This window comes from Salvia splendens, chromosome 4, assembly GCF_004379255.2.
Source record: "Salvia splendens isolate huo1 chromosome 4, SspV2, whole genome shotgun sequence".
In the NCBI taxonomy this organism is placed as follows: domain Eukaryota; kingdom Viridiplantae; phylum Streptophyta; class Magnoliopsida; order Lamiales; family Lamiaceae; genus Salvia; species Salvia splendens.
Genome location: NC_056035.1, coordinates 26,882,667 through 26,904,955, shown reverse-complemented (window position 1 = coordinate 26,904,955; position 22,289 = coordinate 26,882,667). Strand labels below are relative to the sequence as shown.

Here is a 22,289-nt window from a genome sequence, read left to right as displayed (position 1 = left end):
AGAGTAGAACACTTTCTACTGAAATGAAAAAAATAGAGAGGCTGCCATTGATGCTTAGACGGAAATGACACAAGCTAGTGAGGACTAAAGGCAATAGGAATAACCAGTTGAGCTGAATTCTTTCGAAGCATATGGACCTGCCTCATTGTAAAGGCACCCCCTAGTCACACCTTTTGAGCCTGAATTGCAGTGACCCTTCCCTTTGTAAATCATTAGCTTTCATGTCATGTGAACAAGGGGATAGGCTGGGGCAATTCACCATCAGGGGTAAAAGATAGGTTGCGAAACAGGGGAGTAAAAAAAATATAGAGAAAGAAAAAGGGCAAGAAACTTTGTAACCTGGCCCAGAAAAAAGAGGAAAGAGAAAAGAAAGATAGAAAGAAAAAGGAAATTAGAAAATGGGCAAGAGGAATGTATAACCTGACCCACAAAAAAATAGAAAATAGAAGGGCAGGAAATTATGTAACCTGGCCCTAAGAAACGGCTAGATAAGGCCAAAATAGCCAAGGGTATCCCAAGGGTAAAAGTTTCAGATTGTATGAAGGGAGGTTGTCTAAGTTTTATCCCTAAGTTCACATGTCCTTCATATTTCTACACACATTATGAACTTAGTACCCATAGGACTCTCCCCTTTATATACTACAAACCCTGCCCCGTTACAACCTAAATAAAGACCTTAAGGAGTTAGCTTCTGTCAATAGAACTCTAGTATCAATAGTATGGCAAAATGAATGAGTGAATAGGCCTAACAATTCTTGTGAGGATTGAGTGACTGAGTGAATCTAACAGTTGGAAGATAGAAGCTATCTTGACAAACGGACAAGCATGATCAGGTAGAAGAGGGGAGGGAAAGGAATCTAAGACTGCAGACGATTGGATTGACCTTAAGCTTGTGGGGACAATTGCCGAACAACATAAACCAGTTTTGTCTTTTCTGTCTTGTTACAGTGCAAGGTGTTTAGGTTATGTGTTTTCATTTTCAAAATCTTTTATGTAGTTGCGTTTGCTTTATGTTGTTTCAATAAAGAACCATGCTTTGAAACTAGCCTCTTTTCTTTTTCTTTTCTTTCATACTTGAGGACAAGTATGGGTTAAGTGCGAGCAGTTTGATGAAGCTCGTTTCATGCATGTGTTCTGTAGTAAAACTTCATCAAATTCTGTTAACTAACGTCTAATTTTGAGTAAGGTGTGTGTATAAGTCCACCGTTTTTAGAAACTGAGTTGATCAACTGGGCGGACGAATGGATCAGGAGAAGGAGCCAAATTGTTGCACAAACGGATCAAGTTGAAGTAATGACACGCAGCGGAGCACCCGATGAGAAGACTAATGCGTCGCACAAGAAAAATCCTCAAGGGCGAAGGGTAAAGATGACCTTTCAAAGAACAAATGCCCTAAGGATCAAGACCTCACGCCTTTCTATAAATGGAGATAGAGAAGGAGGAAGGAGGAGCTTCTGTCGGTGTCACTCATTAGTTTTTGGCTCTCTTCCAGAGCTGGAATTGAGAGCTCCAAACACTTCATCTTCCTATTTTGGCACACACACTTGGTCCTATTCTAGTTTAGTTTAATTTAGTTGGCGTTTTGGTGTTGGTTTCCGCACTTTTAATCTTTTGGTTCTGTTTTTCCATTTCGAGAAGAAGCGATGAAACAATTTCCTACTTTCCTTGTTAGTTTTTCAGTTCACATTTGGATGTTATCAACTTTGATGCTTTGATTTAGTAGATTTGAAGTTAAGTTTTAATTTCCGGCTGATATGTTATGTTTCATGCATGATACTTCTAATCTGTTTTGATTTCTGTTTTATGTCGCACATCTTAGATCAGAATGTTTTGTGATGTTTCGATTTAGTCAGGTCTGATGTTTTACGCTTGAAAGTTCTTAGGGTGTTTAGATCTAGCAGTTTCTTCGCTCTTGCATGAGTATGGGTTAGTTTTGTGTTTACGTAGCCGCAACTTAGATTTTAGGAGTTATTTGATGTTCCTCTTCTGTAGTTTTTTCTTGGATCTGTTTTTTGCTCTGTTTTCCATGATGATTTTGTGAGGAAGATGAATTCGTTAACAAGTTTTTGCTTTATCGTACACTTTGGAGGGGACTGAAAGTTTCCCGTTTATCCTGTTTGTCCATTTATGGAAAGTTTAGTTGAGTTGATTGTCACGCCCGCATTTTCTAAGGATAGAAAACACGGTTGATCGCGACTAGGGGAGGATTAAAGAAGCGGGAAAGAAAGGGGAAAACAACGCAACTCGACCATAGCTCGAAACAAATGGGAATAACTCGAATAAAATCAGAGTATCTCAACAATCAACTTTCAACAACTCAAAAATGAATATTACCTCAACGATACGAGAACTCAAAAGAAAGACAACTACTTAGCGGAAGCATTTGAGAGAAGGAATATGCCACGTGTGAAGACATGACACATTCTAAACACTTAATTTCTTCAACGGTCTTGCTCAACACCCACCGCACCCGTCACGCTCAACCTGCAATTTTTTAAAAGAAAAGCAGGGCTGAGTACTTGATGCACTCAGTGGACTCATGCCGAAATCATTTTATAAAAAGTATTTATCATGCCACCATTGAGTGACCTCGGGTTTAACTTTGAAAATGCCCGAGACACTAAAATCATTTCCATTGTAAAATTCGGTTGATCAACCATTTTCCCATAGCTATCTCCCATATCTGATCCATTGATGACAAGGAACGTGGCCACATTCCAAGTCACTAGACCGGCCGACCCAAAAGACGGCTCACGATCTCCATAGGTGTACACTAGCCTGAATAGGGACTCACTCCCTAGACAGACCCGAATTCGATTATCCATTGATGGCAAAAGCCACATCAGATAGGTTCCATAGAATAAAACAAAACACGGCATGACAAATATTCATATCATTTTCACATAAAAATATACTTTGGGCATTGCCCTTATTTAAAAAGAAAGCCCACCTCGCTTGCTTATACCGCACAATCACGACTTTACGCAACCTTTTACTCTTGGTACCCTCGTACGTGCAACAACCCTTGTCAATATCACCACACAATCAGGTTTTCCATTATTACAATTATCATGCATGTCCTATCGTTCCTTTCATCGTTTTCTTAGATTGCCCATTCCCGAACGTTCATCAACATAAGGAAACACATGCCATAATACTTCTCAACGTGTTACACATAATCATGCCATAGGATACCTTCTTAAATCATACATGCATCATATAATTCATTAAAACTTAGCAACAAGTGATATTTTCACCTAACAACAAAACTGGCAGAATTGCGCGGTTGGTTTGTAAAAATCATTTAAAATTCATCCGGTCTCCGTTGAGGCTGAAACTTTTCCACAATACAGTAGACACATAAAATATCATTCAATTAAAATTTTACATCAAAATAATCTTTTTAGGTTGGTCAAATCGAAAACGTAACTCCCTGGTCGAGAAAAATAATTTCTGGCAGAACTGCGCAGTCAACTTCAAAAATTCACCAAAAATACATCTTTCGTCCAAATAGGTTGAAATTCACACACCGCACAGAAGACACCTTAAGGTTTACTCAGAAAAAAGAATCGTATAAAAAGGAGTTCGTTTGGTCAGTCAAACATGCGTCGGAACCTACTGTCCGAATACTACAGATTTCATGCTCCAAAATTCGAGTTTTCCTAAATGAATGCAAGGAAATCAAGGCTGGGAATTGATCGGTGATTACCTTCTTAGGCGGCAGAAAACTCTCTTCTCCAACTCGGTTCTTTCTCTAAATTTTAGTTCCTGGTTTTTCTTGGTATTGAATTTATGTGTAGAAAGATCGTGGGATTGATTGGATATATATATGCAAAACTGATAGATATTGATGGATTTGGTGGTTGGAGAGATTTTAGGGAGTATAGATATGGGGAAATCGTTAGGTGATATGGTTTAGAGAAATATATTTGACCAAGTCAACTAGGAAAATATTTAATTAGATTTATTTGATTTTTTTTTCTTTTTTTTTTTACGGGTGTTACATTGATCAAGTAGACTCGTTAAGCTTTTATGAGTTGATCAGTTTGGTAGCTTTAATCTCTCTACTCCAGTAGTTAACTTAACCCACCCCTAGAAGCGTGGCAGCAGCCATTCCCATTTCGTGTCTAGCATGCAATCTCTAACGCCTCATCTCTGTGGGATCGATCCTTACTTCCCTATACTAGTTAATTGTATTAGTGGGTTAAGGTTTTGAAAACACGCTTCTGATCTCTTCTTTTCGTCTGGCTCGAGTAGAAGTCGGTCGAGTTGATCAGGCCAAATATTTGCTGGTCCACTAACCTGTTCTCACAGGTAGAAGGGCGTACAATTGGCTAATCGCATCAGTTTGACAATCCAACTTGAGCAAGCTACAACGATAATATGATAAAGAGATAAGTCAGAGCGAAAGCAACGTTTTCAGTGGGCTTTATATACAACACATTAAGTGTAGATACAATTTTGTTAAGTGTATATGAAATATTTTTGTTTAATAAATCACACTTATTTTTTTTAAATGTTATTGTGCCATAAATGAATGAATGAAAGAATCGAATTCGTACCCAATAGGACTGAAAATCCTATTCGAGTTAGTCTACACAAAGGAATGGGCCGCGTGTTGTCGTAAGGGTTGGCCGGTCAATGTGATCGTGGAAGGTGGCCACCTTCCCAACACACAATGTAAAAATGGAGTAATAAATTAGAATACAAATAAATGTACATGAATTTTACATGTACATAATATTCTTTATTTATAGATTTAATTAAAAATTTGTTTTGTTATTTGTTAATATAATTATGTAGCAATACAAGAAATATTATGAGAAATTGTAACATGATTTCGAGCTTGATTTAAATTAATCATATACTTGTTTTCTTTAGTATATTTGTTTTCTTTAATATGAAATATTTAGGTTAAAATTTTATTTTTTTTAAATTGATACAAAATATTTAACATATAATATATTTGAAATAAATTAATATTTATAAATCAATTTTTAAAGTAAAATATTAAAAAAAATTCGATTATGTGTGACATGAAATAATCCTCTTTCATTTTACTAAGAGCATCTCCAGTGGTCGGCGAGCGGGCGGCTCGCCGAACGGCTCGCCGAACTATTGCAGCCGGCGAGCGCCAAATCGGCGAGAATTTCGGCGAGGCTACGACGAGAATTTCGGTGAGGCTACGCCGATTCCCGGACGCTCGCCGATTCTCTCGCCGATCGGCTCGCCGCTATTGCAGCCTCTCGATCGGCGAGGAACCGGCGAGCGAATTTTTTTTTTTTAAATTTTCGAAACACTATATATATGCGATTTGCACGACATTTTCATTCGCACCACTTGTTTTAACGAGTACTCTCTCTATCTTAATTTCTGTACAAGATCAACAACAACGCAAAATGAGTAACGCGGGTGGTAGTAGTAGTAGTAGTGGTGGGGATGCTGAGGAATACGAACGGCGTTTGAACGAACATTTGGATGCCTATACGTCCATAGAGATAGCCCTCTTTCATTTTAGTAATGACGTGACTAGGCATAATTAAAACAAATACAAAAGGAAAGTGAGATTAATAACAAAACCCCAAATTTACATTTGACATCTCCTCTCTCTCTCTCTCTGTATATACATATGTATATCTACGCCTCCATCGACTCTTCCACCTCTCCCACCGCCGTCACCGCCATCACTTGCGCCTGCGCTGCCTAGGGTTTTACAGAGCTGGATTCTCTCCTCTACCTTCTCCTCTCTATCTCTCTCCGCCGCTCTTTCACCGGCTTCGTCGACTAATCGCACCCCGCTCCTTGACCTAAACCCCTCTATCCCCATCTCCACTCACGATTGCCTAAAACCCTCACGTTTTCTCACCAATCGCTTCAATTAATGTTCCTGTTATGAGTTTTCCTCCGAAATCAGTTCGACTAGGGCAGGGCTGAGCAATTATCTGCAAATTAGGGCACTTTATTTTATGGCATTGGGGGATTTGATGGCGGCATCACGGTTTTCACAGTCTACGACCGCAGTTTCGAATCACTTGGAAGAGTTCACCGAGAATGGGACTCATGTTGAGGAGGATGGCGAAAGCAGTGTTCATAGTAGCAGTAGCATTGCCAGTGTTAGTAATAATAATAATACCAATGCCCGTGATTTAACCGAAACCGCGAGCAGCAGCTATGCGGAAATGACCACCACCACGAGCATGGCTTACTTTCCACAGACTATTGTGTTGTGTGAGCTTCGGCACGACGGATTTGAGGACTGTATTCCAGCAGGGCCCTCGGATAGCGGCTTGGTCTCTAAATGGCGGCCCCGGGATCGGGTAATTTGTCTAACTATTTGCTTTTTGTGTATGTATTACTATATGTTTCTTGCTATACACATTGCTTATCCCAAATTTGGGGCATTGAATATGCTGTTATTGTAGTACGTTGGAAAATATCGTGTCATGCATACATGATGTCACAGATATAACTTGTCAAATTTATGAACAATGTCGTGGAAAGAGATGATCGATCGTGATAGTAGACTCTTGTGTGTTATTTAGTGTGCTTCAAGGTGATTTGTCTGTGATAGTTTTCATTAGTGTTGCGAGTATGATGGTAGATGATAGTCAATCGTATCATAAATACTCCCTTGTTTATGAGGCCATTTCAGTTTTCATTTGTCAAATGAGTACTTTTTGTTTAATTTTGAAAAGATATTGTTTTTCCTTGTTTCTCTTCCTGTTAATGCATTTGCATCATAATATTTGACTAATATAACCTACCAAGTTCTTGCATCCGATACATTACAAATGTGTAATTAACTCAAAAGGGTTACCGGCCACATTATGTTAAAAGAGCATTACCTTGAAAATGATGTAGCACCCCCTCCCCCCAGTAAGGTCTGCTTTTTATTTTTTATCATTCTTTAGCTCTCAATTATTTTCTCAAAATTCAACTTTTGCCTCTGATGCACTGTTTGCGTTATGATAAACAGGGATTATAGTGGGTAATGTTGGCTCTTGTGTTGTGACATTTTAATTAGAAGTGTTTGATGTGAAAGAATGTATATGTCATCAGCAGTTCTTGTAGCTTGAAGTTTGGCTAATGGAATCATGATCGGAAAAGACAATATTCTCTCCACCTTCTCTCTTCTCCTAAATTCGTTCCAGTAAAATATAATTCTTAGATCTGTGCTCCTCCATGACTTTTTCTTTTTTGCATTCCTCCATTGGCCATTCGCGATCTAGATAATGTAACCTGCTTCCAGAATGCTCCGTCCGTCCCCAAAGAATATGCACTTTGGGTTCGGCATGGGTTTTAATGCAAAATTGGTAAAAGTAAGAGAGCGGTAGAGAGAAAAGTAATTAAAGTATTGTTAGTGGAGAATGGGTCCCACCTCAATAGAGAGAAAATAGTTTTCAAAATTAGAAAGTGCATAATCTTGTGGGACAGAGGGAGTATATTTTATAAAGTTATTTGCTGAACTGAACTTTATTTGTTGCTTAGGGCTCGAATATGAGAGTTTTGTTTACTGGATTAGGTCAAATGATTGTTCTTGAAATCGGCCAGAACTGTTTCATAGCCTGTTTGTTATTTAAAAGCTACCACTTCTAAACAGTAACTGGAGCTTTGGGTCTTCTCTAGAAAGTCTATGTCTCTTGGTTGAAGGGGTGATTTTCTCTTGAAATTATATAATTCGTATGCTTTTATATTTGGATTAATCTGTTATTCAAAAGCTACTACTTCTAAACAGTAAATAGTGCTTCGGGTCTTCTCTAGACAGTACGTCTCTTGGTTGAAGAATGATATTCTCTTGAAATTTATTTGTATGCTTTTATATTTGGATTTATCTGCTTTTTTTCTGGATACTGTATTAATCTTGTAAAATTATCATTTGAAACATGCTTCACCTTACTGTGTCAACTTCACATTTGTTGCAGATGAAGACAGGATGTGTTGCCTTAGTTTTGTGTTTAAATATCAACGTTGATCCACCTGATGTTATAAAGATATCGCCTTGTGCACGGATGGAATGTTGGATTGGTATAAACTTGTTCTGCTTTTTTCTTCTGATAGTTAGCTTTATGTTGGCACAATGTTTTATTTGTATGCTTGTTTCTTAGATGTATGCTATCTATTTGTGACTTATTTAAAAGGCGATTTATTGATCTTTGAACTAAATAGTCTTATATAAATACCATTCCTCTGTCATCATTAACATGTTGCATGTGGACACTTTTTTGTATTTTTATAGGTAATTTTTGTACCTCATCATTTAACTGCTCACAAATGTTTCTTTATGTAAATAATCAATCATGTATGTGTCAGGACCTTTTGGCATATTCATTAATTAAAAAATGGGTGTTATATTAGTGGTTGTAATTATTTATTCTCTGCTATGAAATTTATCATGGTAGTATGGTTTTGCTGCCCACTAGAGTGAGTTAAGAATTACAAATGGTTGAGAGTAGTTGAGTATCATATCCACACAGTTTGTCTTTCTCAAGTGGGGGTGGGGACTTGCTATGAGAGGGTATGGATGAAAGAGTTAGTGTTGAGAATTTTTACTGCATAAATTTAAGGCAATAACATTCTCTGAAAATGAAAAGAAGTATTGAAAAACTGAACCATCATAGATGTGGGTTAGTCTCTGTGCCAGGGTAATTTTTTTGTTTTATTATCCATTATATCCAATAACTGTTGGTGGACTGTATATAAGGTTTAGCGTTGTTCATTTTTTCAGCTTGGTTTTTTTTTGTCCATATGTAAGAAACAGAGTAATAATCTGATGAAAGTATATATTTGTTCATGTGCCTCACTCTTTTTAGATCCATTTTCAATGACACAACAAAAAGCTCTTGAAACAATTGGAAGAAGCTTGAATCAACAATATGAAAGGTGGCAACCCAAGGTATGAGGCCATATGCTGTACCATGTCATATCATATTGATACTTTCATGAACTTACAAATTGTATATTGCATTATAAAAGGTGTTATTCTGTTTTTACATGCTATGTCATATCATATTGATACTTTCATGAACTTACAAATTGAATATTGCATTATAAAAGGTGTTATTCTGTTTTTACATGCTAAGTAAACATATTATTTGCTCATACGACAGGCTCGTTACAAGTATTCATTGGACCCCACTGTAGATGAAGTAAAGAAACTGTGCACAACATGCCGCAAATATGCAAAATCTGAAAGAGTTCTGTTCCACTACAATGGACATGGAGTGCCTAAGCCAACTCCGAATGGTGAAATTTGGCTATTTAATAAGGTCTTATTTTGAGTACCTTATCTACTATATACCATACTCAAGTCTCAACACCGACTTTCCTATTCCACTTTTCTCTAGTTCCCAATTCTCATATATTTGTTTATATAGAGTTATACACAGTACATCCCTTTGCCAATCAGTGATTTGGATTCCTGGCTGAAGACACCTTCTATATATGTGTTTGACTGCTCTGCCGCTGGGCTAATTGTCAGTGCCTTCATTCAGGTTGGTTTTCTCACTGATATCAGCGTCATTTATTATATACATATTAATTTTTTAAATGTATCTCATTTTACAACAGCTCCAAGATTATTCCAGTTCTACTTCTGGAGCTCCCACGAGGGATTGCGTTTTACTTGGGGCCTGTGAAGCTCACGAGACTCTTCCGCAAAGTGCCGAGTTTCCTGCTGATGTATTTACATCTTGCCTCACGACGCCGATAAAAATGGCTTTAAGATGGTGATCAACTGCGTCTCTACAACTGCACTCTCAATTCTATTTTTCATCAAGTGTTAATTGATTTTTGAAATTCTTTTGATCATGTCGCTAGAATCCCCGTGTTTTGTAGATGGTGACTGAAAACATGAATTAGGTATCATGTAATTCTTGACATTCTATTTCTGTAAGGCCCCAAGGGTTGTCTGGCATGGATGATAATGCACAATCTCTGATAAACTTGCCCAAATTTTGTCGAAAAGACCATTCTTGATCCTTAAAAAAACTGGCTCTTTGCAATGCTCTGATTGATTATTTTTGCCATATATAATTATATTTCTCTTATATACACTGTTACATTGCATTTGCAACCAGAGAATATGATTGCTAAGGTCTCTTTTCTTATATTATGACTTTCTGGTCATTTCTTGTTTCTAGATGTATATGTTAAAGAATTTGGATATTGTTATGTAATAATTCTTCAGGTTTTGCACTCGGTCGCTGCTGCATGAGTCCTTTGATTATTCTTTAATAGATAGAATTCCTGGCCGCCAAACAGACCGGAAGACCCTTCTTGGGGAATTAAACTGGATATTCACAGCTGTGACTGACACTATCGCATGGAATGTACTTCCACATGGTAATGACAGGGAGAGAATTTCATGTGGTCATTTTAAACTTTAATTTGAAGTTTGAACAGCATGGTAATGATAATATGGGAATTGCCAACTTGAGTTTCAGATTTGTTCCAGCGTTTGTTCAGGCAAGATCTTTTGGTTGCCAGCTTGTTTAGAAACTTTTTGCTGGCTGAAAGGATTATGCGATCTGCAAATTGTTCTCCAATTTCATATCCGATGTTGCCACCTACACATCAGCATCATATGTGGTAACTTTAATTTATTGTCTCCCCCACAAAAACTTTTATCTTTTCATACAATGATATTGATTTGTATGTTTGTTTTATTCTTGTGCACCTGCAGGGATGCATGGGATATGGCTTCTGAAATCTGTCTCTCTCAGCTTCCAACATTACTTGAGGACCCAAATGCAGAGTTTCAGGTATCCACAACAATCTTTTTCCACATTTACCTTCCACAACATATTGTTTGTATAGGATGGATGGATATTAGTAAACCAGCACAAACGCATCTGCCAGATTGATGTTTTTTAGTAGTCGAAATACAACCTGATTTACATATCTTGTTTTCATTTGCAGCCGAGCCCATTTTTCACTGAGCAGCTAACAGCTTTTGAAGTATGGCTCGATCATGGATCAGAGCATAAAAAGCCTCCGGAGCAGTTGCCCATTGTTCTTCAGGTCTGATTCACTTTAGAATTATTTTATTTTTGTCTGTGGACTAATGTTATTTTAGCTAGTTTTGTTTTTAAAGGAGATTACAAAACGTTTGAAATTTCAATTTTTGTTTTTGAAGGGGAACATATTTCAATGCTTTTGTAGATATTTATGTCGTCTTCAAAATATGGCTGGCTACTTGCCCTACCCTCACCCCCTTCTTTCTGTTTGTCACTCAGGTCTTACTCAGTCAATGCCATAGATTTCGGGCTCTGGTACTCCTTGGTAGATTTCTGGATATGGGACCTTGGGCTGTGGAGCTGGTATCTTCTATGGATCTGTTGTTTGTTATCTTGTTAATGAATCAATATTGAACTTTGTGGTTTTACACATTTTTTGCTCTGTGTCTACAACTGCAGGCCTTATCTGTCGGAATATTTCCTTATGTTCTGAAGCTTTTACAAACTACCACTCCAGAGCTACGACAAATTCTTGTGTTCATCTGGACAAAGATCCTAGCTCTGGATAAGGTGAATCATGAATATTTTCTCTATAATTTCCTATTTTGTTTTATTCAACTGGATCTGTCATCAGTTTCATGGCTGAGTTATTTTGTGGGAGGCATCACCTTTTGTATAGCTTTAGAATTTTGATAGAACAGGTAGTACTGCCAAATTGACTACATTTACTAGTATGCTAAATCTTGAAATGTTGTGTTCCTGCAGTCATGTCAGGTTGATCTTGTAAAGGATGGTGGACATGCTTATTTCATTAGGTTTCTTGATAGTGTGGAAGCCTATCCTGAGCAACGGGCAATGGCTGCATTTGTGCTGGCCATCATTGTAGATGGTCACAGACGGGGCCAGGAGACCTGCATAGAAGCTGGTCTTATTCATGTCTGCCTCAAGCATCTCCAGTGTTCATCTCCTAACGAAGCACAAACTGAACCTTTATTCCTTCAGTGGATATGCTTGTGCCTTGGGAAACTGTGGGAAGATTTTTCGGAAGCTCAACAGTTAGGCCTGCAGGCCGATGCTCCAGATATTCTTGCTCCTCTTCTTTCTGAGCCCCAGCCAGAGGTCTTACTATCACCTATCAGTTTTATCTGTTGTAACTGACTCTTTGCCTTCTAATAGTAACCAATGAACAGAAAGCATATGCAAATTTTTTATTGTTTTCTTTAATCTCTGTACTTACAGTGAGGTACATTATGTAATTTTAATGAACTTTCGTAAAGGTCCGTGCGGCAGCGGTTTTCGCTCTAGGCACCGCCCTTGATATAGGGTTTGACACGTCGAGAGATGGTAATGAAGATGAAGATTGTGATGATGATGAAAAAGTTAGGGCTGAAGTCAGTATCATAAAGAACCTTTTAAGTGTCGTTTCTGATGGAAGCCCATTGGTGCGAGCTGAAGTTGCTGTAGGTATGTACTACATCTAACGTGCTTGCCCTTTATAATTATTATTGTTGTATTATGCTATTGTCCACCCATTTCCTCTATTAAGTTTTTTACTCCACTACTGTTTGCAGCTCTTTCGCGGTTTGCCTTTGGCCACAACAAACACCTGAAGTCAGTTGCTGCTTCATATTGGAAACCCCAATCTGGTTCTGTACTCACTTCCTTACCGTCTTTCGCTGTCAAGGGTTCTAGTAGTGGCTATACAACTCCAACTCATTACATGTCTCATGGAAGTATAGTTCCTTCACCAATTGCTCCGTTATTACGAGTTGGTAATGACAGCCAGCCTCTTGTTCGTGATGGGAGAGTATCTACCAGCAGCCCTCTTGCTACCTCTGGGATAATGCATGGGTCTCCACTTTCTGATGATTCATCTCTGCATTCTGATTCTGGAGCACCAAATGACTCTGTCAGCAATGGGGTTCTTCACCATTCAAGGCGAAAAGCACTTGATAATGCACTGTACTCACAGTGTGTATTAGCTACGTGCAATCTGGCAAAGGATCCATCACCACGTGTTGCATCCCTTGGAAGGCGAGTATTATCTGTTATTGGTATTGAACAAGTTGTTGCTAAATCAGTCAAGCCTGCTGGTACAAGTGCTCGTCTTGGTGAATCAGCGGCAAGCTCCAGACTGGCTGGACTAGCTCGTTCATCATCTTGGTTTGAATTAAATGGAGGTAAGTCTTTTTATTGCTTATTTCTCCCTGGAGCAGTTTGTGCCATTGTTTGGGTAAAAAAAAAAGATTAAGAATACTTCTACATGTTTGTTTTCTGAAATTTCATGTTAATTTATTCTCTTTGTTTATTTGTTACTTTTTATTTAAAGTTGTAAATTTTCTATATTTCCGTAGGAGCCCATTTGCCGCTGACGTTCAGAACTCCTCCTGTTAGTCCTCCTAGACCAAGCTACTTGACTGGGATGCGGAGAGTTTGTTCCTTGGAATTTAGACCGCATCTGATTAATTCTCCAGATTCAGGGCTAGCTGGTCCACTTTTAGCTTCTGCTGGGCCATCTGGTGCTTCAGAACGTAGTTTTCTTCCACAGTCAATGATCTATAACTGGAGCTGTGGTCACTTTTCAAAGCCGCTTCTTACCGCAATGGATGATAGTGAAGACATAATTGCTAGAAGAGAAGAAAGGGAGAAATTGGCACTTGATCATATAGTAAAATGCCAACACTCCTGTAAGTCCTTAATAATACTCTACTGCTCTCTGTAATTACTGTTTCTTAATGCTATTTATTTTGGCAGCTGTGAGTAAACTGCATAATCAAATTGCCAGTTGGGATACTAAGTTTGAGACGGGCACCAAAACTGCTTTGCTGCAGCCATTCTTACCTGTTGTGATTGCTTCAGATGAAAATGAAAGGATTAGGTGGGAGAAAATTGTTGAATGGAATTATTTATCTCTATGGTGCTTCTAATTCGTAATCGTTGTTATATTTCACATTTTGTAGATTAGCTAATTCTTTTAGATGTAATGTATTAGGGTCTGGAATTATGAGGAAGCAACCCTGCTCAACAGTTTCAGTAACCATGATTACCCTGACAAAGGAGTTTCAAAGTTGTGTCTTGTAAATGAATTTGACGAGAACATGCTTCTAGTTGCATCAAGTAAGTTTCTTACCTAAAGTAGGGAGGCCTGCTTGTTTTAGTTGATGCTGAACTCTAACCTGCTTATGTTATAATATAGATGATGGGAATATCCGGATTTGGAAAGATTACACATCAAAAGGACAACAGAAATTAGTTACTGCTTTCGCTTCGATTCAGGGTCGCAGACCTGGTGCCCATGGTGTGAATGCTGTTGTGGATTGGCAACAACAGTCAGGGTATCTTGTATGTCATTGAACTACATTGCTATGTGTGTGCTGTGTTTCTTTCTTAAAGTCAAGATATACATTTTTATGTCATTGATATCCTTTATTGTGCCCTGCGTAGTTTTCTTCTGGTGCCATTTCATCTATCATGGCTTGGGATCTGGACAAAGAGCAGCTTGTCAAGACCATTTCCTTACCCCAAGATTCAAGCATCTCAGCGCTGGTGGGTGTAAATTCCCAGAATCAGTTCTTCATTTTACGTCCAGGAGTTGTTGAACTCCTCATGTGCTACACATGATGTTCTCACTTTTATCATTCTGCATTGATCTTTGTTGTTATTAAAAAATTTGCACCGACAGATGGTTGATTAACCAATTTCATCAAATGTACAGTCTGTTTCTCAAGTTCATGGAGGTCAATTTGCTGCTGGTTTTGTTGATGGTTATGTCAGATTATATGATATTCGTACTCCCGAGATGTAAGATATCATTCATATGTTTTGCCATTTCTTTCTCAAGCTTATCTGGCCCTGACATCTGATCACTGTACATGGTTCTATTCTGTCAGCGACTCATTCTCTTTTTCCTGAATTGGTTAGGCTTGTTACTGAAACCCGACCTCACACTCAACGAGTTGAAAGAGTTGTTGGTATCGGCTTCCAACCTGGTCTTGAACCAGCAAAGGTGACTGTTTTCTTCCCCCTTTCAACCCACTAAGATAAAGCAAATTTAATACTCCCTCCATGCCATAAGTGTTGGAGCATTTCGTTTGGGCATGAAGATTAAATAATACTCCTTCCGTGCCATTACATGTGACACATTTCTTTTGGGCGTAGGTTTGTAGGTAGTAGTGTTAGTGGTTAAATGAAGAGAGAATAAAGAGGGAGAAAAAAGTAGAGAGGAAAGTAGGAGTGATAAAAAGGAAGAGAGAGATAGAGTGTTGCTTTTTTACCATAAAAGGAAATGCGTCACTTATAGTGGGACGGCCTAAAAAGGAATATGCCTCACTTATAATGGGACGGAGGGAGTTTTTTTTTTTTTTTAAGTTGTGGAGTAAGAATAAAGTAGACTAAAGTTCAAATAGCCCGTACATTTGTCCAAAAAAACTTTTTGGGCTCAAACATTATGTTTTGGTCCATATTTAATGATTCCATCAAAACTTAATGGTGAGCCGCATTTCCAAAATTGGTCTTGTACATTTGCACAAAAAACCTAGTTGGTCCCTCGGCAAATTTTAAGTAGCTTTTGGTCCTAGATGATACTACATGTTTTAGTCCATAATTTAACTGATCAATCAAGTCAAAATCCAGTTAACCGTTAAGTTTTGACAAAAGCGTTAAATATGAACTAAAACATAATGTTTGGGACCAAAAGCTAACAAACTTAAAAAACAAGTTTTTTTGAGCAAATGTATGGGACTAATTTTGAACTTTATTCTAAAGTAGAAGTAAGAAATAGAAGAAGAGAGTAAAGTAGGATATAGATTAAAGTAAAAGAGATAAGTGGGTTGTATTTTTTTCTTAAATGGAAATGACCCAATTTTAATGGAACCAAACGGTCCAAAAATGTATATGATCCCATCCTAATGGAACTGAGGGAGTACTAAACAAGTAGGTTTAGTTGTGTATGCATGCTAAAATTCCGAAAGGCACCTGTCATTACAGTTTGACTCTTTTTTTTCAGATCGTAAGTGCATCACAAGCAGGAAATATCCAGTTCCTTGATATGAGACGCGCCAAAAACACGTACCTGACTATCGATGCCCATAGGGGATCACTCACAGCTTTAGCTGTCCACAGGCACGCCCCTCTTATTGCAAGTGGCTCGGCCAAGCAACTCATCAAGGTCTTCAATCTTGAGGGTGATCCATTAGGCACTATTCGGTACTATCCCACTTTCATGGCCCAAAAGATCGGATCCGTTAGCTGCCTGACCTTCCATCCCTATCAAGTATTACTCGCTGCTGGTGCTGCTGATGCTTGTGTTTCCATATATGCTGATGAGATTTCTCCACCAAGATGAATTTATTCATCTATGGACACGACCTGGCAATTTGGAGTTCAGCAGCAAGCAACTACATTGCCTGCATATGACCGATCAAGCGAAAATGTCATCTCTTGGTACGAAGGTGCATGCTCGGCTCTCGCATTTGAAGGTGTATAATATATTAATTAAGCCTCCACTCATTTGGATCAACTCTGGGAAAAAGGAAGAAACAACCGACTGATTCTATGGAGGCTTTGGCAAATAATCTCTGTTTATAGGTCAAGAAATGTGTAAATATGCCCATTTTTATTTTTTATTTTACTTTTATCTTCAATTTGTCCTTCTGTATTTCTTTAGTATTTTCGTTTTCTCTTTTCCTCTCTTTTTCCCCTTCTCTTCGTACACATTAACAGCTGCAGCAACTTTGTTCAATTTGTATAGTTGAAATGGTTTCCAACTAATTATAGTTTAATTGTTAATCTTAACTGTTATTCTATCCCTTCAGCATTTATTATATTTTATATAACTGCAAATGTAATATGCTTGCATAACCATCATGATTAGCCTGTATGGAAAATGTAATATGCTTACATTACATGGTTTGTTGTTTTTCTTGTTTACATTCAAATTCTTGAATACTATATAACAGAACAGATGCAATTGCTCACAGGCTGAAAATCAATCACATCCATAAATTTATAACCATTATTCAGTTGAAAAACATATTTTCTGGGAGTCAAAAACTAGAATAAACATTATTCAAACGAACCTATTACTTACACCAATCGAAAATATGTGAAAAATTAAATATACACCAAGCTAACAATCACATCCTCCCTCCACCCATATTTTGGCTTGTGGGCCCGGACAAGCTTGGTGTCGCATTACTCGTCGTCGGTCTGAATCTCCCATCCCCACTGCTGAACACATCAAGATCTTAAAACAATCTATATGAAGGGATGAAGGGCTGCACAGCTGGCCCATGGGTCTAGGAGTCGAGTACGTATACATAGGATTATGACTGCTGAAGTAGCCTGGCCCATGGTGGAGGAGGGTACGCATACTGGGGATTAAGAGGATATTGGTGTTGATATTGTGATGACTGCTGCTGAGGCTGAGTATTATATACTGATGATTGTTTGTTGTATGGAGGTTGTTGCGGTGTCTGAGGCTGAGCCCACGGAGATAAGCCTCGGGGGAAACTGAAACTGTATGGTCTGGAGAAGAATTCTGCTCATTCGAGCTGCTACCTGTTGACAAAACGATGCTAAGGAATGCAGGCGCGCATTGCTCATTGCATGGCTCGACAGAGCTTGGATGAGTTTTGAGAAGCATCGCTCCCAGCTTTTGAATGTGTGCAGGAATTAAGTTCAGAAATACTGAAAGGCAGAAAAATAAGGTTAATATAAAAGTCCAATTAAGTAGAAAAGTAGTATCTTCAGGTTTAGTTAGGAAATTGTATAAAAAGGCAGGCACTATACAAGTATTTACCCTCAGATCTTGGTGAGGATATCTTCTTCCCAATCCACCAAACATGTGATCAGGGTTACAACTTTATCACTCTGAAAGCAGCATCAAACAAAAGAATCACATCAACGTTTAATCATGTATTTGAGCATTAGCAGAGCATCAAAATAAACACTCATTCAATGTGCACTTCATCCTACCATCACAAATCTATACAAACTTAGCCTTTTTCTTCACCATCTCCTCAACTATCTGCAATATGAAAATGCACATAATCACCACACTTCTTGGCAAACATCAACCAAAGCAAGCAACTCCACTTTCGGTTTCCTGTGCTGCAACCGTTTCTTCACAACATCTTTTCCACTGACACACAACCAAATTCCATCTTGAATACAAAACCCGATACATACAGATATATAATCAATCAAAAACACAACTAAAAAATCCTCCATCAACAACCATCAATTCCTTTTTTATGGATAAAATCATAACATTAAAAATTCCCTCACTACACAAGAAAGTATCCTCCTATTTTAACATAACTTGAATCAAGAATCTTGATTTATCCCAATTCCAAAATGCAAACACAAGCCCAAAACAGAAACCAACATGTTTACAAAACATTTTCAAAAATAATAAAGCTGAAACATAAAAAAGAATTGACATGTAAAAAAATATTATGTAATAGCTTTTTGTTTGGTATAATGGTTTGTAAATAGGATTAACTTACAAATAGACAAAATTAACCCAATTAATTACCAACCTCTGTTGTTTAAATACTATTCATTCGTAAATCCTAGTTTTTTTTACCGATCTTCATCGTCGTTGTTAGCGCAGATCACTTCAACTTTCTCCCGTCATCCATTATAGAAGAACTTATTAATTCCTTGTTGTATTCACGCGTTTTCGTAGACCAATCAACCATTTTATATGAGATTTTTGGTGTTTATGTCATTGTTACTTCGAAATTTAAAGGTTGTCATTGATATTGTTCCATTATTTTTTGCGTTTATGGGAATACAATGTTCAAATTTTCAAGGTTATGATTTTCATATAGGGGTTATGCATCCATTCATTATTATTTTATTAGATTTTGAGCACAAGCGATGCTATGTTAAAGATTTTTTAATTAGGCTACTTGATTTTTTAATGTATTTGATTACTACGCCTTACACAACTCCATTAATTAATTAGTTATTTGTCAGTTCATCTATCAACTGCATTTTTTCATACATAATTCATTTTGAGAAGCTAACCATACGATCTCCCAACAAGAAGAAGTACATTGACAGAGAGGTTCATACAAAATCAGTAGAAAGAGGTTTCTTTCTGAACTACAAGGTTCATAACAAAACATGCTCCTTCTTGGAGTTTACATGATGTCCAAGTAAAATGAAAGCAAGGTCACAGAATAAGTTTGTTTACACCAATTAGCTTAATATAAAACCAATACTATTGCCATAAATAGAACAATCAAAATCACTCTGAATCAATAGCTATTGACCTAGCTTTGATGGAACAACATATTGTTGTCTGCTTCCTTTAAAAGGCTGCGTCACCACAAAATCAGTCGCTCATTGGCGCCAGGTCCATCGTTTCATACCTCGTTGACATGAGCCTGTAAAAAAATCAGCCAAATAATTTTAAGCCATTTATGATTAATAACAAAGTTCAAATCAAAATAAATATCTTTCCCACATTGAGCCACATATCATTCGCCATATCATCCATCTTTCGAGTCCATTATGTAGAAGGTTCAACGCAGTCAACCTGATATGGATCCATGTAGATCATCATCCATTAACCCAAGCAAAACTCAATTGTAGATGCTTGATCAATATTTTTGGTGAAGTAGATTTTCTATTTATCAAAATAAACAAAGACAAATCATAGATCCAACAAGAATTCATGAATCTAAGATGAAACAAGAAGGATTAACATTGGATAGTGTGGAAATTGGAATATAAAGTCATTGATGAAGCAAGCTAAGACTAAGGAATATGATTTCAGCAAAAACTAAGGAATAAAATGCGTCAATTTGCCCGGCCGGGTGAATATTAGGGTGTTAAATCATCCGGCCGGGTGAAAGTCTCTGGACTCCGGCTTCCTTCCGTGCACTACCCGGCCGGGTGGACGAGATGACCAAAAGTCACCCTGCCGGGTGGAACTCTTTGACCCTCTCACGCCTTGGACGGGCCACCCGGGCGGGTGGCAGCATGTACTTGGCCGGGTGGGGAAGTTTGGCTACAGCTCCTCTAGAAGGTTGTACCCGGCCAGGTGTTTTGGTGCGTCAAATCCCACCCGGTCGGGTGGAATGCTTCCTCCTTCAAATTTCAGCAAATTCCTCATCGCGGGCTCCCCGTTCTTCATGAATCCCAAAAGGCTCGTTCTATAATGTTATGTGCTTTTGTGTGCCTCAAGTTAAACAATTCTTGAGCATTTTGAGATCTCTGTGTATTAGTCCCCCACTCCATCAAATGATATCTTACCCCTTTGTACGGCGTTAGGAACGCATTACAATTTGCATAGCCATTATCATACAAGTAATAATATCCTATAATACACAATGAGTAAAAATTGTGTTTATGTTACGACAACAAAAAATAGATAGTTTTGAAAGAATAAACAGAATTATAGATTTCAAATTATTTGTCACCTCTAGGGGCTTTTAATCCGTTTACCTTGTTCACTGCATCGTGTAGCACGCGACTATCACCTGCCAACCAGGTAAAACATACACAAACCTCATATTTCGATTTCAAACATCCAACGTATTTGTTGAAATTTGACACTTTCTTGTCCTATACCTCGACTTATATGTACTACTGACCATTTCATTTATGACCCATCTAATGCTCCTAAGCAACCCTAATAAAAAGTTACAAATAAACCACCATTAGAAAATGTATTGCATTAGATGCAAACACAAATAATTACAATAACCAGTAACACCATAAACCATTTCTATAGTGAATCGATACAATCTTCATTAACAGGCTCTGGCTTTACAAGAAGTAATGTGTGAAGCTTCAAAATGACATTCATAATCAAATGGATGTAGTGGGACATTGTTTCACCTGATCTCCAAAAATCAAACCTGAAAATCCTATTCTTCTTATGGTGTGCCAAAGTTGACAAAAACAAACTTGTTCTACTACGTTTACATGTTTCCCCTCTTTTAGGCACCCTATATGTTTTGATAGGCGGCAAAGACGACCAAATGTGTTTCGGTCCATACGAAGTGTTAGGGTTTGTATACTAGAAATCACCTTTCGAGTGATTGAATACTGTAAAACTCTATATTTTATTTTCCAATGAATGCAACAGATTATTTTTGTCATAATGTTGTTATGTTTTACATTTAATGGATGTTTATTGCATATTTAAATGTATAAGCAACGTAACAAAGTCTAAGTCTTTGTTTTAGTAGACCAGTTGTGGGCGTCGTCCACTTTAAGGTAACACGGTCAGTTTTGAACAAAGAAAAATAAAAATTTCACAACCTAGATAGGCCTAGACTACCTATCTTGAAAGGTTGCAATGTCAGTCCGCATATTTCTAAGCCTTACTGAAATAAGATGACATTGGTGTGGTATAGCACTGAATTGGATCTAACGGCAAGACGAGTCTTTATGCTATCTACTGAAAGACGAGGTCTTGATAATTAATTTCTTAATCAATGTACGTTAGGATTGAGCATACGATATTGATCATGTACTACTTTGACTTACCAATAGGAGCATGTTTTTCGTAACCCAAGGATCCTGGTATATTGGGTAGTGGTGGTTAATATCTAGCGGTGCTAGGATTGCTATTATGTTGAATCGTGCGCGAGGTGAGTCTCGTTTGATAACATCCACAAGAGGAGCTCGAAACAAGGTTTTATTATTCGAAACCTAGCTAGTTGGAGTTTGATTACTCTATGAATAATGAATAAGTGTTTCTTGTTAAGTCCACTCTGGGAGTTAATAATATATTAATTAATTAAGTCCATAGCAGACATTAATTAATTAATGGATGTTTCTATCTTAAGCACGAGAAATAAATGACAAACAAATGGAAACCCGGAATACTTGTAATTTCGGATTTGGATGGGCAGTGCAATATTACTTCTGTAGTGGCTGCTCGTAATATTCCAATATAAGCTTATATTAAATTGTGGGTTCAATTTAATTAGTAAAAAGCTAATTGGGGGAGGCCATATCCAAATTCTTCCTTAGATCCCTGACTGGGCCCAATATGTGACTTAATATAAATAGGAGAATAAAGGATATAGAAAATACAAGATTTATTTTATAAAATTTTCGTCTCCCTCTCCTTCAAGCAGAGGGACAATTTTTGCTCTCCTCCGTGAGTAGATTTTGTCTTCTTTATTTAAGTCTTAGTACTCTGGTGAGATCAGCCCGCACTGATATCAGATTATAGTCCGGGAACCAGTCAGAAGATCTGTGGTTTAGTATACAAGATCTTCACATGGAGAAGGCGCGAGCTATGTTCGATTCTTCAGTGAATCAACAAGGTAAATTGGCTTACTCCGTAGCAAACATGTTTTAGGT

At 37.7% G+C, this 22,289-nt stretch overlaps 1 protein-coding gene across 2 annotated transcripts; it reads left to right on the top strand.

Annotated features, from left to right (window-relative positions):
• The first annotated feature begins 5,578 nt into the window (after positions 1–5,578).
• LOC121799267 (regulatory-associated protein of TOR 1-like) lies at positions 5,579–16,759 on the top strand. Of its 2 annotated transcripts, none has more exons than XM_042198585.1 (23): positions 5,579–6,317; positions 7,923–8,025; positions 8,811–8,893; positions 9,108–9,266; positions 9,375–9,491; positions 9,568–9,725; positions 10,187–10,341; positions 10,437–10,587; positions 10,682–10,760; positions 10,918–11,019; positions 11,235–11,318; positions 11,415–11,525; positions 11,721–12,074; positions 12,233–12,419; positions 12,527–13,135; positions 13,310–13,642; positions 13,710–13,833; positions 13,948–14,072; positions 14,152–14,297; positions 14,400–14,501; positions 14,671–14,756; positions 14,877–14,961; positions 15,961–16,759. In XM_042198585.1, the coding sequence occupies exons 1-23, from the start codon at positions 5,967–5,969 to the stop codon at positions 16,297–16,299; spliced, it is 4,143 nt and encodes a 1,380-aa protein (XP_042054519.1). In that variant the 5' UTR covers positions 5,579–5,966; the 3' UTR covers positions 16,300–16,759. The 2 variants fall into 2 exon arrangements, with proteins under 2 accessions (XP_042054519.1, XP_042054521.1); XM_042198587.1 differs by having other exon boundaries at positions 5,580–6,317; positions 10,443–10,587.
• Positions 16,760–22,289: the final 5,530 nt, after the last annotated feature.